General features: G+C 45.4%; 1 protein-coding gene across 1 annotated transcript in view; it reads left to right on the top strand.

The window, feature by feature from the left end:
* Positions 1–20622, top strand: part of kalrna (kalirin RhoGEF kinase a) — a 329205-nt gene that overhangs the window by 293232 nt on the left and 15351 nt on the right. The window contains exons 36-37 of the mRNA XM_063213586.1: positions 2997–3243; positions 20169–20434. Of these exons, the coding sequence (XP_063069656.1) occupies positions 2997–3243; positions 20169–20434 (513 nt within the window). The remainder of the gene's footprint in view (positions 1–2996; positions 3244–20168; positions 20435–20622) is intronic.

Here is a 20622-nt window from a genome sequence, read left to right as displayed (position 1 = left end):
GACAGTCGAGTGCGCCCATGTCTGAGAGTTTGCCGTTTTAATGAGCGAGACATTCGTGAAGTTATGTAATCTGGCGCGCACACACAGAAACGAGGGCAGTCAAAGAATAAATGCTGTGAAAAACTAGGATAGCACTATTAGGAAAACATCTGACAAGTTGGCAGAGACTGTCGAACAAGAAAAACAACACACCATTTTGGTTTGTTTACAGAAAAGAACAAAAATAAATGGTCAGGGGAAGCTCCATTTTCAAACTGTGCTTGTTTACCTGTGAAAGGCTCAGGGCTATCCACGCGACTCATAATTGCCCTTTCCTCTGACCCAACAAAACTCTACCGACTCTTTCTAGAAACAAAATCTGCTTTTAATGTCTGTCTCCCGTGGCTCTGGCTTTTCAAGCGGAGAAAATCAACTCGTATCCCATAATGCAGTGCACCAGGAAGACTGAGAGAGGTTTTTCAGCATGACTTGTTCCTCCACCTCCTAAACTGTTTCTGAGGAGAATATTGTCAACATCAATTATCTGTGGACATCTTTTGTATAATGAGGCCTTATGTTTACACACTGAATATATTGTTTCAAAGCTAGCACTTTAATTTAACACACCAGCTGTGTTTTCTGGATGCAGGGGGAGCCAAAAGCAAGGTCCCGTATGGCGAGATCAGGTTGGGAAGAAAGAGATGGATAGATCTACTGAGACATAAATAGAGGCGTGCGGGGTAGAGATAGAAAGAGGATAGATGGATGTTGTTGATCTTCTTTTCTTTTTTTTTTTAAATCATGTAATAGAACCAAGATACTTTGGGGAAGACCAGGCTTCCACTGTAGTGGAGCCAGGTTGTAAGGCTGTTTCAGAGCGGGACAATCACTTGGTGGGTGGTCTGAGAGGATGGACCATGGGGGAGCTTACAGTCCTGCTGTGGGGTCATCCTCCACAGTTTAACCCCTGGCACCCGGCCTCGAACTTCAGTTCTCCCTTTTGCAATTCAGCCTTACCCAATTTTGCATTCGATTACTCGAGTCCTTCTCTAGTGTGAGCTCACTTCACTTTTCCAAGCCTCTCCCCCTTCGGGATCACTCTTTCTAGTCCTGCTTTTCACACTTCCTCCACTGTTTCACACATTCTCTTCGGAATACCCTTTCTCTTCCATCCTCTTGCACCTCACTGTGTCCCTGGAAGCTCTTCTTTTTCTGTGAAGATTTTTTTTAAACTCTGACCCTTAACCAGGGAAGCCGGCGGGGGGGGGGACAAAGGGGTCACCTGTCCCAGGCACAGGAAAATGGGGGCCCCATAATTGGTTTATCATTAAATTGCATGTATTAAATGAGGGCCCTTTCAGATGTCATTGTCCTGGGCCCAGCCACAGCTGTCCGTGGCCCTGCCCCTAACAGCTCTAAATGGTGTTTGTGCTGCAGTCTCAAATGGCTCTGCTAAAAGGCACACTGTCTCCCCACTGGACATGACTGTGTCTTCTCTGGATATACTAGCAGGAGGAGAGGGAAATGGTGTGGGCCTGATTTGTGACGAGAGAGAGAGAGAGAGAGAGAGAGAGAGAGAGAGAGAGAGAGAGAGAGAGAGAGAGAGAGAGAGAGAGAGAGAGAGAGAGAGAGAGAGAGAGAGAGAGAGAGAGAGAGAGAGAGAGAGAGAGAGAGAGAGAGAGAGAGAGAGGGAGAGAGGGAGAGAGAGAGAGACTTAGTATGAATTATAACCTCTTGTCTTGCATTTCTATCAGACACAGCGTAGACTAAATTTATCTGTACATGTGCTGTGTCAAGCTTTCCAAGAGGGCCCAGGTTTAGAAAGTAAAAATTGAACATCTGCTTCATAAGAACAGAGCCTGTGGAATCACACATCATAAAGAAGCATGGCAGAGAGGACACTGTATAAAGGGAGAGTTATGTGGAGTCTCAAGCGAAACCAGAACATTTGGAGGTCTATCCCTTGAGCTGTGATGTTCAAATGAGTGAGTGAGTGAATGAATGGATGCAAACAAACAAACTAACTAACAAACATAATATTACAACAATGTATCAACTGTCTCTGTGACCACCCAGAAAGAAAGCTTTTCCTGTACAAATGTGTTTGTGGTTTTCATTTCTGTGCTATTCACACAAAGGGTTTTATGTTCCCTGAAATGTTGCATAATCCAACTCAGCGCAAGCGAAAGGGACTTTTCCTGACACTTCCCCAAATGTGGTCACGTAGTGACGTTTGTTTCCCGTATCCAGGATGACACTGACAGTTCACATGAACTCGTAGTCATTAGTCACTATGCAAAAGTTAATCCAAACTCTTTGTTAGTTTCTGAGTTTGCTTGCTTGCATTTTTGCAAATTGCATATACTATGCATGTATACAAATATGAGAGAGAGAGAGAGAGAGAGAGAGAGAGAGAGAGAGAGAGAGAGAGAGAGAGAGAGAGAGAGAGAGAGAGAGAGAGAGAGAGAGAGAGAGAGAGAGAGAGTGAGTGAGAGAGAGAGAGAGAGAGAGAGAGAGAGAGAGATTATCAGCAGATTTGCATGAGAAGCTTATGTGGCGCCTAAGGCAGTTGACACTTTAGACATTTTATGCAGGTGTTGTAAACTCACTCTAATCTCTTGGCATGGGGGACGAAATGACAAGATGCAGCTCAAGCATTCAGTGAAACGAATATGTGTTTTGTATTCGGCAATTAAAATGGTCAGGTTTTAGAGTAGTGTCTCTCAGTGGGGGCGTTAAAGAGCTCTAGGGGGCCTTGAGAAGGATACAGCTGAGAGTGGTTGGTGCTTAGTTTCCATATGGGGGCATTAGTCCATTTTATTTTTTAATACTAACGGGTGGGGGTGTTGGCAGGCTTATGATGATGAGGTCAAGGGGGGTGTTTGTTCAGAAAAGCCACCACTGTTTAAGAGGGATACCTTTGCCTGATGACTGGATCCTTGTGTGTGCATGCTTTTGTTACACCCCACTCACCTTCTCTCTTCTTGTCCTCCTCTGCTTTTTTCCCACCTATCCAGCTCTCCGGAGGCTGCGAGCTGACCGTGGTCCTACAGGACTACGCGGCGAGCTGCGCCAGCGAGATGAGCATCGCGACGGGCCAGACCGTGGAGCTCCTGGAGAGGCCGAGTGACCGTCCCGGCTGGTGCCTGGTGCGCACCACCGACCGCACCCCGCCACTAGAGGGCCTGGTGCCCAGCAGTGCGCTCTGCATCTCGCACTCGCGCAGCAGCGTGGAGATGGAGTGCTTCTTCCCGGCCGGCAAAGGTAAGAGCAGAGATGGTTGAAAGGCAATCTTTGGTACTGGTTGATGAGTTACAGGTCAATGACGTTTTAGTAGTAGCACACGGCAGGGAGGTGCAACCATAGCAATTGGGGTTTCTTTCTGTTTTTTAAGTGGATTCTCTAAAAAGCTTATTCATTGCATTGCATTAACCCATTTTAGCCTAAGCCCTTTTTGGGAAAAGGTGCCCTCTCCCTATTAAAACCTAAATATCGCGGCCTCTAAAGCACATAAAAACATGAAATAAGTTGCATTTAAAAGCTAGAACAACCTTCATTTTGCATTAGAATGTGTTCATTCAGCTCCAACATACCCACATTTTAAATGAAATAGCTCAAATCTCAAGAACCTTAAAAGACCAGTTTGGTCAATTTCAATATGCTGTTGTATTGCTCATGCTACCCTTGACTTGTCAGTACCCGGTGATGCCACATTTTTCGGCTCAGCCCTTTCCGAGATATGAGCTATTCTAATGGGGGCAGCGTTTGTTTACATTTAAAAAAAAAAAAACATAGGCCCACTCCAAATATTTTCCCAAAACGTACCACTGTTTGCTAGTTGTCTGATGATGTTGTAAAACCTTTTGGATGCTTTTGGGAATAAATAAGAATGTTTTTTTGAAATGTAAACCAAGCGCTGCCCCCATTACAATGAGCAGGATCTCGGAAAAGGCTGAAGAAGAAGAAGAAAAAAAATCTCAGGTACTGACAAGTCCAGGGTAGTGTGAGTGAGCATTACAACTGCATACTGAAATTGACTGAACTGGTCCTTTAATGCAGCGTATATGTTGCTCCAGGACACAATGGGTTAATTACCAATTGCTATGGCCATAAGCTGTGGTTGTACCACCTGACGTCTGATCCCAAAAAAAACGTCATTGACCCGTGAACCTGAAAAAGTGATGAGTGAACCCTATGAGGCAACTGAAAGAAAAGTCCGCGACACCAAGCTCCCGTTGCTCCCGTCTGCGACACTAAGCTCCCGCAGCTCTTTTTTTAATGTGACGTTTCGGGCAGCATGCTGAAGGGCATGCTGCCCGAAACGTCACATTAAAAAAAGAGCAACGGGAGCTTAGTGTCGCAGACTTTTCTTTCAGTTTTTTCATGCTATTTTTGCTGGTCCTGCACCCAATCTTTTTGAGACGGATGTGCGTGTTTTTTTCTCTCTTTAACTACTGAACCCTATGAAGCGGCAGCAAAACACCTTGTTCACCAGAACAAATATCCAGTCGATTGAAGTCTAGCAGTGTGTGGAAATGAACCCTGTTTTCTGGATTGCTTAGGACTGCTCATCACCATCATCTGAACATTGCCGATCAATATGCACTTAATGCCTTTATTAGTCTTTGAATGGGTTTGATGTTTAGTTCTTGGTATCTTACCAGCTGCTCATCTTGCTGAGCCAGACGTAATTACTGGTCATAATTAGGGATGTTAACCGGTAACCGGTTAACCGATAATCGACCAGATCAACTTTAACCGGTTAAAATTTTCTGCCACCGGTTAACCGGTTGTAATAATAATAATAATTATAATAATAATTTCCTCCCAAAAAACGATAATTTTGAGGTTTTAGTATGATAATTCAGCATTTTCCATCTGGCAACAGTGGCTGGACATGGCAGGTCCTGTCTGCGCAGCAAAAAAAAGACTTGCGTGGAAAATAAAAATGAAAAAAATCAGTGCTGTGCATATCAGGCACGCGAACGTTGTATAATTTAAGATTACCGGTTAACCACCGGTTAATGAGTCTCAGTAACCGGTTAAGAGTTTTTTCAATTTTCGCCATCCCTAGTCATAATAAAGCAAATAGATTTAAAGAGTTCAATAGGCGTGTATTATTTATCAGCATTTACGCTGAGCAGTTAGATTGGTGAGCCAGACTGAAACAAGAAAATATTGGTCTGGAATCACGCAATGCATACAGTTGAGGACTCTGGGTGGGACCAAAACATTATGGTTCAAATTGCTTCTGCACTGCCTTGGCCTACAAGATGACAACAAGATAGCTGTTCTGCTGTCTCCACTGCCCTTCTGAAACCCCCGCCAATAATGAAAGCATTAGTCTGGAATCACTCCATTCATATAGCTGTGGGTGGGTGGGACCAAACCATTATGGTTGAAATTGCCTCAAAATGACCTGCAAAATGACCAATTAAATAACTTTCATTAGCAATAGCTGTTCTGCTGTTTCCACTGCCCGGCCAAAGCCTACGTCTGCGTTATTCATCAGCAGTTATGCTGAGCAGTTAGACTGGCGAGCCAGACTGAAACATGAAAGCATTAGTCTGGAATCACTCCATTCATATACTGTAGCTCTGGGTGGGACCAAATCATTATTGTTCAAATTGCCTCTGCACTGCTTTGGCCAACAAGATGACAACAAGATAGCTATTCTGCTGTCTCCACTGACCTGCCAAATTGATGCTAACTAAGTTAGGAACTTGCTTGTTTGCAATGTACTTTCCCATCGGAAATCTAGTTACCAGCTGGTTAGCAACAATGCTTTCGAGAAACGGGGTCCTGGGCTAGACCAACTAGCCAGGCAAAAAATATTTTTTGCCACTAGACAGGTTTGTCTACCAACTTAGTTTACTAGTCTACTGAGCAGTTGCTTGTGGCTAGAATGAGCTCACCAGAATCTGACACTGGGTTTGGAAATGTTGTTTTTCAATGAATTAATTCATCAATAAGTCCTTGGTTGGATATTTTTAAGTTTAACCAAATGTAGTTAAAACACCTTGTTATTGGGCTGTTCAACTCTTCTCTACTCTAGTCTACTCTACTCTACTCTACTCAATGCAGACAAAAGTTGGTCTCTGCATTGCCCTGTAGATGGCAGCATTCTGCAAATCTACCAGTGTAGTGAGGATGAGGGTTCTCTGACGAAGAGGAGCAAGCCCCTATGCTCTTGAAAAGCTCTTGACATTTTGCTGGCTTCTCACCAAGTGCTCTCAGCCACTCGCTCAGGCAGGCAGTGAGAGTTGATGAAAAGAGGAGGGATTTTTAAAAATAAATGCCTGTCTGTCTAAATGCCTGGTTTGCAGCTCGCCACCCCCCGTAATGGTGAGAGCCACTCCACTCAACCCTGCAAAACGCAAGCACTCGTCTCGGGAGCATTGATGAGGCGGCTAATGGAGACAGCCCTCTGCTCCTGCTTGCGTTGGCTCATGCACCCATGTTATTACAGTCACAAGCATGCTCTGTACCACAAAGTGTTGTTGGCAGATTATCTTTTAGCCAGTGATCCCTCCACGTTGCATCCACAATTTAACTGTTCTCACTATAGAGAAATAAACCAACAATTTAGCTACAGTTTCTCAAACTTATTTTCAGTTCTCACTACAGACAAATAAACCTGTCAGTATACTCCCGAATGTTCCTGGATGACATGAGTCTTTATGTACGTACGTAGTCTCGAGTCTTAGATAGAGTGTCTTGTACAGGGGGTGTGTCAAGGGGTCATTGGGGTTTAACTGTCCAGGACTGAGTGATAAGCCATGTGGGGAGGTGTCCGGTCATTGTGTGTGACATGTGTGGCGGGGTGTCTGATAGACCACCCTCTCTATTGTCCATGGGAACTTCCTCTTTCTACGACCACCCCCCCCCCCACACACACACACCTCCTTTGTTCTGAGGGGCTTGGGTTTGGAACATCCTTCCCTGCGCTGTCTGCTGAGACGAATACTGAGAATTTTAGTTCTGAAAGAAGTATGGTGGTTCATTCCAGTGAAATCAAACATTCACATTTTAATGACCTTTGATAGTAGAGGATAAATGTATGGTGTACCTCCCACCTATTTTAGACTTTTTTAGTGAAGATCAAGAGCTTTTTCATTGTCATTGACACATAATTGACAACAAATTACGTTTAGAGTCTGCTGCTCCCTTAATATTGGAAGTAGATGCTTGCCATTACAGTTCTTGGGTTCTACCCTGTCACTAAAAAGGCACAGCCAGTTCCATTAAAATCTGTGCCAGTCGGGCCCCAAAGTGTCTGATTTCACCTGGAATGACCCTGGCGTCAGTGAGAGTTATTGGCAGTATTTATCATACATGGTTAAACAGCATGGTGGTTTGGAGGTCTGTGGATGTCATGCGGAGGGAAAAGTCTGTATAAATACCTGTAAAATGAAATAGACGTTTTTTTTCCACATCACTGTATGTTACGCCTGAGCAATGCAAAATCATTTTCCTGGATTTTATCAATTTTGCTCCAATAACATGAAATCTCTCCATCCATGTGATGTCACATGCTTTTCACATTTTGCCATCCTCCCTGGTCATCCGCACTCATAAGAAATGGGCTTGTTTCTAATGAAAGGGGCCTTGTTGGTGGTGTTCACTCATTAACTCTAAACGACTGCATTGCTGGCTTTTGGAAATGGGGAATCCCAGGACACATCTACCCATTCCTGTTTCTGTGAAATTGTCTAGTCACTAGAAAGCACATGACACAGATCACAACTAGCTACTTCCGAAAAAGACTTGTTTCAAATCCTGAAGTTTCCGATCATACAGTAAATATTCTGTTGGTATGCAGATTTTTGCACTGTGCTTGAAAGGCGTATTTTGGTACACCCAATTAGCTTATCCCATAAGGATTCTCCACCTAGAGAGCCCTTGAAGTGGGAGAATATATTCTTCCCACAGTAGAATGTACAACAGCAGAGCCACACACTGTCTCTTGACTTATTCAGTATGGAAATGCAGATAGTAACTGATAACGCAGACAGTTAGCAAGCTTTTCTTTGCGGCTGATATTTTGTGTTTATTTAGGATACTGGTTAGAACTTTCACTTTCACTTTAAACCCAACGTAGTCAGTATGAAATGTAGTGCATGAAGTGTGGGTTGTGCTCGCACTAACTCTAATAAATCTATAAAAATAGTCATGGTGTGAAACTTCAGTAGTACTGTGAAATTCATAACAGTATATTCTCAATGACGATATAAGTTTGTCTAAGAAGAAAGACTGAGCTCCGCTCTCAAACTGTGCAGTCAGTATACTGATCACGCCTTGCTTCATTGGACTGAAAACTAGGACAGGGCTGTCCGCGGCTCCGCTGTGTTTTCTGTTTAGTCTATCTGGGCTACCTGCCTCCATCCTCGCCTTGACACTAGCTGTGCTCGCCCGGTCGCTGTTCATCTCCTCTGGGTTTCAAAGCTCCATACTCACACACCAGATGGACTGCAGTTCAAGGTGTTCAAGGTCGTGGACGGGACCAGTTATTTGTCTCAGTAGGTCTGAAATTCAAATGCCGAATATAGTTGGTGGTCAGGAGTGCTTCTTCACTTGTCTTTTCAAGCAGGTGCTCGTTTGAATCAAGGACATTACTGTACTGGTTTAGAGATTTGGTTTGACCCCAACTCGACCTCAAAAAATCTTTCAAAGACACACTTCGTGTCAAACTTTTACTTTTAAAAACTTTTATTTTGTGGGTTTGCATGTTGTGATAAACATCGTCTTCTACAGGGCCGAGCTCTTTGAGGTAAACATGCTGTGTGCCAAGAGGCCCTGCGATGGCCAACCGGTAGGGTACTCGTATGCCATGCGGCCAACCTGGGTTCGATTCCCGGCCCGGGTCCTTTGCCATCCCCTCCCCATCTCTCTCCCCATTCGCTTCCTGTCCACCTCTCAGATTGTCCTATCATCAATAAGGTCGTAAAAGACCAAAAATATCTTTAAAAAAAACAAAACAAAAAAAAACATGCTGTGTGCCTCTGCCATGAGCCGTGGATAAATTGGCTGGGCACTCGACCGCTACACCAGAGATCTGGGTTCAATTCTGGCCCGAGGTCATTTGCTGGACCTCCCCCATCTCTCTCTCCCCCACTTGCTTCCGGTCTCTCTCAACTGTCTTGTCACAATAAAAATAAAGGCTGAAAAAGCCCCAAAAATTAAATATACCAAAAAAAAAGAAAATGAGTTGAGGTCAAGCCCCAATCTCCAAGGAACTCTCATCATCACAGCTTGAGAGTGACACTTCTCTGTCTCCTTTGCCACCAGCCGACATTGGCTTGAAGCGGTCTGACTGGATAGTTTAGATAAGTCGTCTTATCTCATCGCAGAGAAAGAGGAAGCATTCCTGCAGCTAAAGTGATTGGAATTTCGAGTTTCGGCAGGTGCACTTTCAGGTTAGCCTTTGACGAGAGAGAGAGAGAGAGAGAGAGAGAGAGAGAGAAGGAAAGAGAGCAAAAGAGAGAGCAAGAGAGAAGAATGTGCCAACTCACAAGATTCCTTTGCTGATAGCGTGGTTGAAGTTTTTGCACGAAGCTTTCAACCCTCTTTGCCGTCTCTGTGTGAGCACTCACGGCCCTTTTTTTTGCACTCACCCAGTATCGTGAAGTGATGATTGAGTTGTAGCACAAGCCAAATATGTGCATTTGATTTACATGTACTGAAAGATCCCAGTAAGGAGGCACAACGCCGCCTGTTTGGTGACCCGTGCGGGCTGCTCTCTCCTCCTGCACAATGTGCGAGTTGTGTCTTAAGGTCAGGCTGCACAATTCAGTAGTGGCTTTGTGGAGGAGAGGCGGTGGTGAAACATGATTCGTGCTGTCTCGCTCTATCCTTCTCCTCGCTGTGTTTTTTGCCCACTCTGCCTCCCTCTGCTTTTCCCTCTTTTTCTCGCTCTCGTATTATGCTCTCTTTCTCTTTCTATCTCTCTCTCTTTTTCTATCTCTCTCTCTCTCTCTCTCTCTCACTCTCTCTCGCTCTCGTATTATGCTCTCTTTCTCTGTCTCTCTGTCTCTCTCTCTCTTTCTTTCTCTCTCTCACCCTTTCTTCACCCTTTCGTTTCACTCACACACATTTCTTTCTTTCTCTTTCCCTCTAATCCGCTCAGTGTGTGCGACAAGTGCTGGAGTTAGTAAGTGAGAGCGTGAGAGGGTGTGTGAGTGGTTTTGTGTGTGTGACTGTATGTCTGCGTGTGTGTGTGTGTGTGTGTGTGTGTGTGTGTGTGTGTGTGTGTGTGTGTGTGTGTGTGTGTGTGTGTGTGTGTGTGACTGTATGTCTGCGTGTGTGTGTGTGACTGCCACTCCTCCTCCATGTCCCCTCCCCTCCCCTCCCTCGCTCCTCCCCCCTCCCTCTCCTCTACATGCGGAGTAGAGTAGTATCGCCTGAACTTGGAAAGAGAGAGAAAGAGTGTCGTCTGGACTGGCTGGTCAAAAGGCTCACTCATCCAAGCCATTCATGACTCTCCTCCTTGTGTTGTACAAGAGAAGGCTCTCCTCCGCAAAGCCAGCCTCCCTCTCTCAAGTCTCTCTCTGTATCACAAGTCTCTGGTGGTGTCTTCGTGTGAAGAGTCGGTCTGTTTGGTACCTGGATCTGGATGCCTAGTCTCACACCGCTACCCGACTCCGGGCCATGAGTGGCTGAGCTGAGCTGGACTGGGCGAGCAGGATGACTGGGAGGCACCTGCGTTCCTGTTGCGGTTGGATCGCTGCAAAGTGCTGCTGCTGCTGCTGTTGTTGCCATGTTGCAGGTGCGTTTGTACTACTACTGCTACCGCCACTGCTGCTAACGAGCTCGCTCGACTGGCCGGCACACATGCTGCCTGCCGGGTTCACGTCTGGCAGTGACCCGCCTGCCCACTCGCCCAGCCAGGAGAACGGATTGTAGAGCTTTCTTGGGGGGGAAAAAATGGGTTTCTTTCACTTTTTTTTAAGCCAGCGCTTGTGTTGTTCTTTCTTAATCTTTGTATGAAGAGGGATTATGCTGACTGATCTGATCGTGTGAGCCAGTCAGCCAGGGCATGAGAGACTTCACAGAGCTCTGATGGGATTGTACTGTGATTGTTTTGTTTAGCTGTGGATACTGTATATGTGTTCACGGTCAAAGATTATTCAGTTGCTGTGTGTTTTTTTGTTTTGTTTCTTGGTGACAGTTTTGTTGTCTTCACTATCAGTCGTCATGGCACAACCACAATTCCACTCGGTTACTCTGTTGTGGCGGCTCTGTTTGTTTACAGTGTATTGCTTTCCGATGGGGCACGTTTCCAGAATCTTCTGCCCACACTGTAAAATGATGGCAGAGCATGGCAGCCCAAGCATTTCGGCACTCGAATCAATTATTTACTAATTTAAGGGGCTGTGCTGTCAATACACATTTTCGGACATTGTATTCGCACACAGTATTTGTCTAGCTAGCGTACTCCTCCAGTGGGGAAGGGGTGACGGGCGGCGTTCATGTGAGGGTGGAGTGCCTCTCCGTATCTCCTCGTGCTGATATGACCTAGAGTGCTCTCGTATTATCCATTAACACAGGAAGTGAGCGTCGCTGTGCGTATAAGGGACAAAGAGAGAAAGTCATGGTCAGGAGGGGGCCCAATGAGAGCCTTCACATGCCGGTCGACCTCTTAGTTGACCTATTGGATTAGTGGGAGGAAATACAATCTGACAGTCAGGCCATGATGTGTTCACTGACCCCTTAACAGTAATTAATATGGGGACACCTGAACCAGGTATTTCTTTCGGCTGAGTGCTTATGTCAGCTGTGGCATATGTCTGTCATTGGGATGGACGGGGGTTATGATTGAGGAGTAATGATGTGGACATTAAACCTGGGTGGGGTTAACGAGGCTTATAACAAGGTATTACATGCGCCTCATAATCCTTGTTTACTGTCAAAAAGCAGGACTACTTTGTTGCGATGCTGCGAAGCCTTTGAAGACCAAATTAGCCCCAAATCCGCTTTCATCTTGTGCATTATAACACCCTCTTTGAAGATGGCTCTTAAGGGATGGTTTGGAGAAGAGAAGGAAGGGGGGTTGTTTGGAAATCAGGAGGCGATTTATTTTTTTCCCGCCATCATGCCCCAGAAAAAGGTGATTCCTCATTCCAACCAGAATATACTGTAGCATTAGCACATCCAACATTCACTGGGACTTTGTGTGCGTGCGTGCGTGTGCGTGCGTGCGTGCGTGTGCGTGCGTGCGTGCGCGCGTGTGTTTCTGTGTCTGTCTGTATGTCTGTGTGTGTGTGTGCGTGCGTGCGTGCGTCCGTGCGTGCGTGCGTGCGTGCGTGCGTGCGTGCGTGCGTGCGTGTGTGTGTGTGTGTGTGTGTGTGCGCGCGTGTGCGTGTGTGCGCGCGTGTGCGTGTGCGTGCGTGCGTGTGTGGCATCTTCAGATATATATGGAATGCTGCCTTGCAACATTTTCAGCCTCCCAAACTCACCATCTGGCCGGTTGCCATAAAACCGTCACCGCCATACCGTGGTGACAGATTGCAGGTTTCCCGTACAGACAGACAGACAACAGCTTCTCAGTTACATTGCGATAGGTTTGTCAGTTATGCGCAAAGTGGTGAGATAAGAGAAAATGACAAACAGTAAGTGGAAGTCTGATTCACCGGAGCTGTATCTTTGCCAGGGGTCAGACAAGTGAGTTTCAGGAAATGAAACGATGGTACGTGTTCTTCGTCGAAGCCTGGCATGCAAATAATGTACAGCTTTCTACTTTTGGATGAGTTGGATGGAACAAGGCTCTGGTGTGGCACTGGCACATGGCATCACTGACATCTTTTTTGTATGGTACGATTTTAACAAAAGATGTCTGGTAGCTCAACAAGTCTCAGCGTCTTCTCAAGTATATCAGGTGCTCTTGGATGAAGGGGGTCCAATTCAACAAAAAAGGATAATCCAGGCAACTCCAAGTAAAAAAGAACCAAAAGGGCTCTTTTAATCATACTTTAACCATAAGTTAATAATGGCTGTTTAATTCACTTCCTCATTTATTTACTTGGAGTTGCCTGGATCATCCTTTGAGACATTTGTTTAGGATGTTTTTTTTCTACAATTGCAGACTTACATACAAGTGATGGTTTATGATCACGGGCCTCTTGTAAATACTGTATCAGTATCTTACTGAACACCCATAAAAGCTCCAAGCTTCTCCGTACAGCCAAACACACTAGTTGTCACATTCACTGTTCAATCATCATAATCTATCCTCAATGGAAAGATTATAGCTTATGCTTATCAGCCTATTTGTTTCTCCATGTGTATTTCTTTGAGTTTGTTGGAGTTGGTGAGAAGTGCTGAGGAGGATGGGCAGTGCAGGATGCATGGACACTAGATAAATCCCTCTGTTTGCACTGGAGTAATCCCTCACAGTAAATTCTGCAGTGCTCATTTAACACTTAGAGAGTTGATTTGGCATCATTTGGACTTAAATGAACTCTCTAAGTGTTGAATTAACACCACACCATTTACTGTGCTGAATCCCTGTATCTGTTTTCATCTTAACTATCTACATTTATCTACTTCCAACTTCTCATTTTTGACAAACATTTTATCTTTTTTTTTGAACCCAACCTTGGGTCAAACAATGAAGTGCTTTAGAAACAAAAGTGTCTTTCCCCCCTCCCCACCCCACCCCGACCCCACTCTGTGGAGAAACTTTCAAGGACCCTTTGAGAAATTTCTTCACCGAGACTCAAGTCAAGCTGAAGTCTCTTTTTTCAACACCCTCTGCTCCTTCCAGTCCTCAAGCTTTTATTCCTGATCTGTGATCCTCCGCCTGTGTGCTCCTCTGTGCCCAGAACAGCTTCCACAATATATCCTCGAGGCAAAGAGCCTGCGCCTGCTCTCAATGCAGCAAATGTTGCTAGGTCACCGCCGACCCTCAACAGAAACAATCTCTGGCATTTTTACCACTACTCTACTCCGGTTGCCTGGTCACAGGAGAGTGTGTGTTCATCTCCAAGGCCACTGAGACGTGCTGTTGTTGACCCACATGAGTGCTGTTAATTGGCCGAATATTAGTGGAATTATAGCGACTGATACTGGGCTGCCGTTAAACTCAATGGATATCAGTTATGGTGCGCCTTGGATGTTTTCTTTCTTTTGCGACCAGCTGCCATCATGTGAATGGCTTTCATGGCATTCTTCGAAATGTAAGACCTTTTTAACCCCCCACTGTTGATCCAAACACAGCCATGCTGTGCCATAAACACGAGGCAGAGTGGTGCTGCCTGTAGTTGAATTTGAACTTTGGACCGCTTGGGTTTGCATCTTTTATTACTTGGCCCCATGGTTAACATCAGGCCTTTTTAAAACCAGACACCCACCACCCAAGGATGTAGGGTTTCCTGAAAAGGCAATACCACATGTTTTAACCGATGATGGCTTATACTGGAAGCTGACTACTCTAGTTTCAGTGTTGCCAATTTCCCCTGCTAGAGGGAAGAGAGTACTCTCCATGGGGATATAAAACAGAACTGCTAGTTGTGTTTTAGGGCAAGAAGACGTATGATGCGTGTTGGCAGATTTCTGGTTGTGTCATCATTAGGAAGTGAGTAATGTAACGTTACGGCATGCTCACAAACAGGAACATGATCTGTGACTCTCTGTGTCTTTCAGCATCAGTATCCCCTTCTACTTGTGTCTCCCTGACTTTGTTTTTGTCCCCCTTCTCCCTCCCTCCCTCTCTCTTTCTCTCTCTCTCTCTCTCTCTCTCTCTCTCTCTCTCTCTCTCTCTCTCTCCTTGCTCTCTCTCTCTCTCTCTCTCTCTCTCTCTCTCTCTCTCTCTCTCTCTCTCTCTCTCTCTCTCTCTCCTTGCTCTCTCCCTCTCTCTCCTTGCTCTCTCCCTTCCCCTCTCTCTCTCTCTCTCTCTCTCTCACCCATTTTTCCATCTCTCCGCACCCCTCCGTCTCTCCCGGCGTCTCATTAGTGCACTGAGGTGGGTGTAATGAGCATGTTTTAGCGGGAGCTTAGTGCCTACGCTGCGCTGTGCTGCACTGCGTTAGCCATGTGTGTACACAGTGTGGCCATGTGGCTAATGGGCAATGGGCCCCCCGCACACGGCCACACATGACCAAACGGCTTGTTATTCACTGTGATCTTCAGATAGCTAGCTGGCTGCACCCTCTCCACCACCACAATAACAACCATCATCACTACCAACACCACTCCCACTACCACCACCACCACCACCACCACCATAGCTGCTGCTGCCGTCAGCGGAGGCCAGTCTTACGCACCGCTCTCCTATCAGAGGGCCATTACGGGGGCAATCATGTGTGCCACCACCACCACCACCAAAAACAGCAGGGCCACTACCCTACCTACGCCTGAGGCAGTGCAGTGCGCACCCACCCCAGCGGTAGTGGGCAGTCAATTGGGGTCAACAGGGAATGCCCACTGATGGGAAATAAACATCAAAAACACAGACAGACAGACAAAGACGAAGGAATACAGCTGAAAACGAGAAAATTGAGAAAGGGAGGCAGACCTGACTGAAAAGAAGACCAATAAGAGAAATGAGAGAAGACAACATTTAAAACAGAAATGAGATGGAGAGAAGAGCATTGGCGTAAGAGATCAAAAAGAAGAGAGGAAAGTAAAGTAAAGGAAAGAGGACTAACGTTTGAACAGACTTCTTGAGAGAGATGCGTTGACACAGACTTGAACACTGGGGCATTTGAATGAGCCAGGTCGCAGCTCATAAGTGCAGTGCACATGTCCCATTAAAATGAATGGGGATAGACTAGACTAGATGCTTCCAACAAAGGGCCATGGAGAAGCATCATGAAGCCAGACATTCATGCTATCAAAGAGCCATTTCATCCGACTATCCATCACACACATGGCAGAGCTGCAGGTCAATGTAGTGGCAGACCACTCTTCACACTTCACTTCAATTATCTGTTCTCAAACTCATCTTTCTGTCTTTTCTTTTCATCATATCAACTCACAGGCTCACAGAAATACACACTCACTCCTCTCTCTCTCTCATTCGCTCACTCGCTCGCTCGCTCACTCACTCACTCACTCACTCACTCACTCACTCACTCACTCACTCACTCACTCACTCACTCACACACACACACACACACACACACACACACACACACACACACACACACACACGCACACACGCACACACACACACGCACACGCACACGCACGCAGACACACACACACACACACACCCGCACGCAGACACACACACACACACACACCCACACAAACACACAGTCACACACACACACACACACACACACACACACACACACACACACACACACACACACACACACACACACACACACACACACACACACACAGTCACACATCTACACACACACACACACACACACACCACAGTCACACTGTTTACCAAACTCCGTAAGTGGGAGGCACGGCTGTGGTACTGATAGGGCCGTTACTGGTGCATGTGTTTATAAATGAGGAGCCAGCTGGCCGCTGACCACATGATTGTCTTCCACAAGGTCGCCTCCTGTAATGATTCATCCGCCGCCCGCTATCCCCACAGCTAGCACAGGAGCACTGCCTCTTGGTCAAACGTTTTACTTGATTTGTTATTTTAATGGCACAGAGATTTTAATTGTCTAATTTGTGCTTCCACCTGGCCAGGACGCCCTTGTAAAAGAGATTTTGGTAAAACTTTATTTTAGGGATACATCTATTAGCACTAATACATACAATGTGCCTGTATAAGTAGCTTGTAAGGCATGTACAAAGCTAAATCAAACATTTGTTAGGCATGTATTCGCAAATTGTCTTGTTCATGCACTATAAGGAATTTATGACCAATTTAACCTTGGTAAGGACCTAGTAGGCTTTAGTGTTTGCTTAATACATGCCTTACAAGTTGCTTATGCAGGCAACATTGTATGTATTAGTGCTAATAGATGTATCCCTAAAATAAAGTGTTACAGAGATTTTTAATCTCAACGGGTCTACTTCCCTGGTAAACTAAAGGTTAAATAAATGTTTAAAAATCTGAAAAAAGTCTGCGGCCCTTTCACCTCTCATCATGCAAAACATCTTCCAACAAACGCGCTGTCAGTGTTAATGATTAGCCAGCGCAGGAGACGGGAATCTAAAACATGACTGCTGCTTTAGTGGCAAATCAGATTTTGGTGACTGTGATCCTCCATGACAATAGCACATCTCCATTCAGCATTCCTAATTAATGGGTTGCAAATAGGTGGTTTCAGTTACGCAGTTGTCAGATTTTTGCGGTGAGGATTTTCCCAATCAAAACAGACGCTCATGAAGATTCCGTTGGAGCGATTCATTCTGTTTATCAGTCAGTTCTGCTTCACTGGTAGCCTTGTGGTCAGCTCTGGCACAGACAAATACTGATACTGTGTATCCTACCTCTTATTTATTTGTGTTAAACATGGAATCAGGAGTTACTCCCTACAAAAACTGTAGATGTTTCAGGAAAAAAAAGCATCCCAACTGTTCTGTGTTTGGTTCAGTAGTTAATATAACACTGATAACAATGCGCCCTTCACTCAGTTTCGCTTGACTCTTGTTTGACATCATGTCAGCCATGTTTACTGCGCATATGTTGCTTTGAGGAGGACAAGCTTTTAGAGGATTGTGACAAATGCCCCATCGCCACCAACACAGACAAGGGAGATGATGATTTAGCTCTCTCTCTGTTGGTTGAAAATCGTGTTTGTTTGTGAGGCATTTGTGGAGGACTGACCAGACAACAGCCGAGTGTTCCCTCTTCCCTCTGCAGCCATCCAAACAATGTTTGTCTCTTTGTTTTAGCTTTCAATTGGAGCCGTTCATCTTCATAATTGCGAAACACGGCCAAGAGCGCATTAGTCAACAACACAGACCGACAAAAGGCTCTGGCCACAGCCTCTCCCGAACAGCTGCTGTCAAGCACATGATTTAGAACTTCTCCATCACATTGCATACAAAACCTTTTTTTAAATTGTTTTATTTGTTGGGAAATGTGCCATAACCTGATTGGAATTGTGATCTTAAAACTGAAAAATGAGTAATGTGTAATAAAGAAACCTATGCATGGTGCAACCTTTTCTCATTTTTCAGTTCTACAATATTTTGGTCAGCACCCTTAAAAGAAGAACAAAATTTTGGGTGAAGCCTGCTCCAACCTTTTATGAATTGTGATCTTAAACCAATGGACTAACACTTCACAAGTGTCTGTGGAGAAGCTGAAGAGTGAGATGTTTCAAGCACCGCATTTTTGTAAGCACTCTACATCTATCATCGGTCATACCTCACCATGTGAATTTGTGTCCCTTTGTGTGACTGCCACAAGTGTACACACACACACACACACACAAGCAAGCAAACATGCTCGCTGTCACGCACACACATACAGACACACACGCACGCGTGCACACACACACACACACACACACACACACACACACACACACACACACACACACACACACACACACACACACACACACACACACACACACACACACACACACACACACACACACACACACACACACACACACACACACACACACACACACACACACACACACACGCACGCACGCACACACTATTATGAATCAATGAGAAGCGTTCCTCAGTTGTGAAAGACAGGCCATGAGGGTGGGCAGGGCTGGATAACTTGAGTCAGCGGAGTCTGAAGTTCATCCCCCTGATTGTCAGTCAGGTACAGTTCACACATTGAGAAAGACTTTGGCAAACACCAAGAGATTTACACCACAAACATTGAGGCCAGTGGAGTAACACAGTAACACGGTCCTCCTGGATGGTTGGCATTCCATTCTCTGCTCATGTGATTTCAGTATGCCAGTGTTTTGTAATGACCATGAAAACACGCCCCGTCCGTCCTTTGAAGTCGCCATGTCACAATCTCATATTTTACAGCTTATAATACTTATTATATTGTTTTATTATACTGTGCTTTACTGTATAATTGGGATATAATATATCGAAATCACTGTTCTTTGACCTGTCTTTCCAGATTGTTATCATTCTGTATCATCATGGTTATGCATTTCTGAGATTGTGGAATTGTTTATGTTGAGAAATTGTAGTTAATGTTATTCTCATATTCCTCTGGATTGTCAGTGTACCTCCAGCATATCACTTTCTACTACCCAAGTAACACAATAACCTTCATCGTCCCGATAACTACACCATGTGTGGTACTCTGGCATTGAGGCATTTGACAGTGAGGTATTGAAATGAGTCAGTTATTGTATTCATTCACAAGTTTTTGTTTTATGGTCCAAGTGTAAAGAGCCATCCATGATGACTGTACCTGTCGCTAGTAAGAAAATAACGATCAGCCGTGGCAGCTGATGCTTTGTGTGAGATTGGAGACCCGTGCTCACATCAATTCATGTCGAGGAAATGGCAGTGAAATGTGTAGGCTGATAAGAGGGCTCAAGGATGGCTAGGCTAGTGCTCAGTGTCATCCAGAGAACTACAGGGCACTCCTGAGTCGCTACTCTTCTCTCAGAGTCCATATGATATGACCATTGGGTCATTTCACGTGAAATCAGACACTTTGAAATCAGACAGAAAAGAAAAAAGCCAGAAAAGAGCTTTCAAATAACACCACGGACATATTTTTGTGATTTACACTGACTGATATAATCAAGGCTGAATGCATAGTGTCCTACCCTCATATGTAAACTTTCGCTAATCTGTTTCTCCCTTAATATTGGTGTCAGATTCACACAAATGCAGTTCTGGGGTGCTACCTTGCTACTAAACAGGCACAGCAAGTATGATTGAAATCAGTGTCAGTCGGGTCCCAAAGTGTCTGATTTCACGTGAAATAACCCCATTGTCGACAAATGACCTTGTTGGTGATCTGTTGGTGTTTCTTTCCAGCAAACTACAATGTGTAACCTCCGTGCAGTTCTCCGTGCACTTCCATATTGCTGTTGTGTTTTTTTTCAATGAGCAAAAATAGTGTGACAAAGCTGACCATCCACGAGTAACACAGTGATGAGCAGTAGTGGCTGTTGTGATGCTAAAGCTGATGCGTCACGTAATATAACTTCTGATCTTCTACTTTCCTAGAGAACTACACGGCGTCCGAGTTTGACTGATAGAATGATTGATGCAAACGGATATGTTCTGTAATATGACTTATGTCCGTTTCTATTTACCTTTGCCAGAGAACTACTCGGTGTCGGAGTCGGGCGGCAAGACGGAGTCGGTGGCGACGCTGCAGCCGCAGCCGTCCCTCAGCTCCATGCACAGCAGCTCGCCGGGCACGGGCCCCAAGCGCTCCGGCAACACGCTGAAGAAGTGGCTCACCAGCCCCGTGCGCCGCCTCAGCCACGGCAGCAACGTCAAGAAGCAGATGCCCAACAACAAGAAGAAGCGCGACGGCGGCCGCAAGAGCATCGACCTGGGACCGCCAGAGCTGCAGGACGAGGAGGTGAGGCCCCGGGGGCGGAGGGTTGGGACGTCAGGGGTGACATGAAGGGTTTGTGTGTCTGCATTTTCTTGTCCGTGGGATGACAGTGGGATGCTCATGATGAATTGATTTAAACAACTTTTTGGGTGTGGGTGTGTGTGTGTGTGTTGGTGGGTGGGTGGATGGGTGTCTCTCTCTCTCTCTCTCTC

Source organism: Engraulis encrasicolus, chromosome 13, assembly GCF_034702125.1.
Source record: "Engraulis encrasicolus isolate BLACKSEA-1 chromosome 13, IST_EnEncr_1.0, whole genome shotgun sequence".
Lineage (NCBI taxonomy): Eukaryota > Metazoa > Chordata > Actinopteri > Clupeiformes > Engraulidae > Engraulis > Engraulis encrasicolus.
Note: the sequence above shows the minus strand (reverse complement) of the source record. Positions and strands in the feature narration are given on the sequence as shown.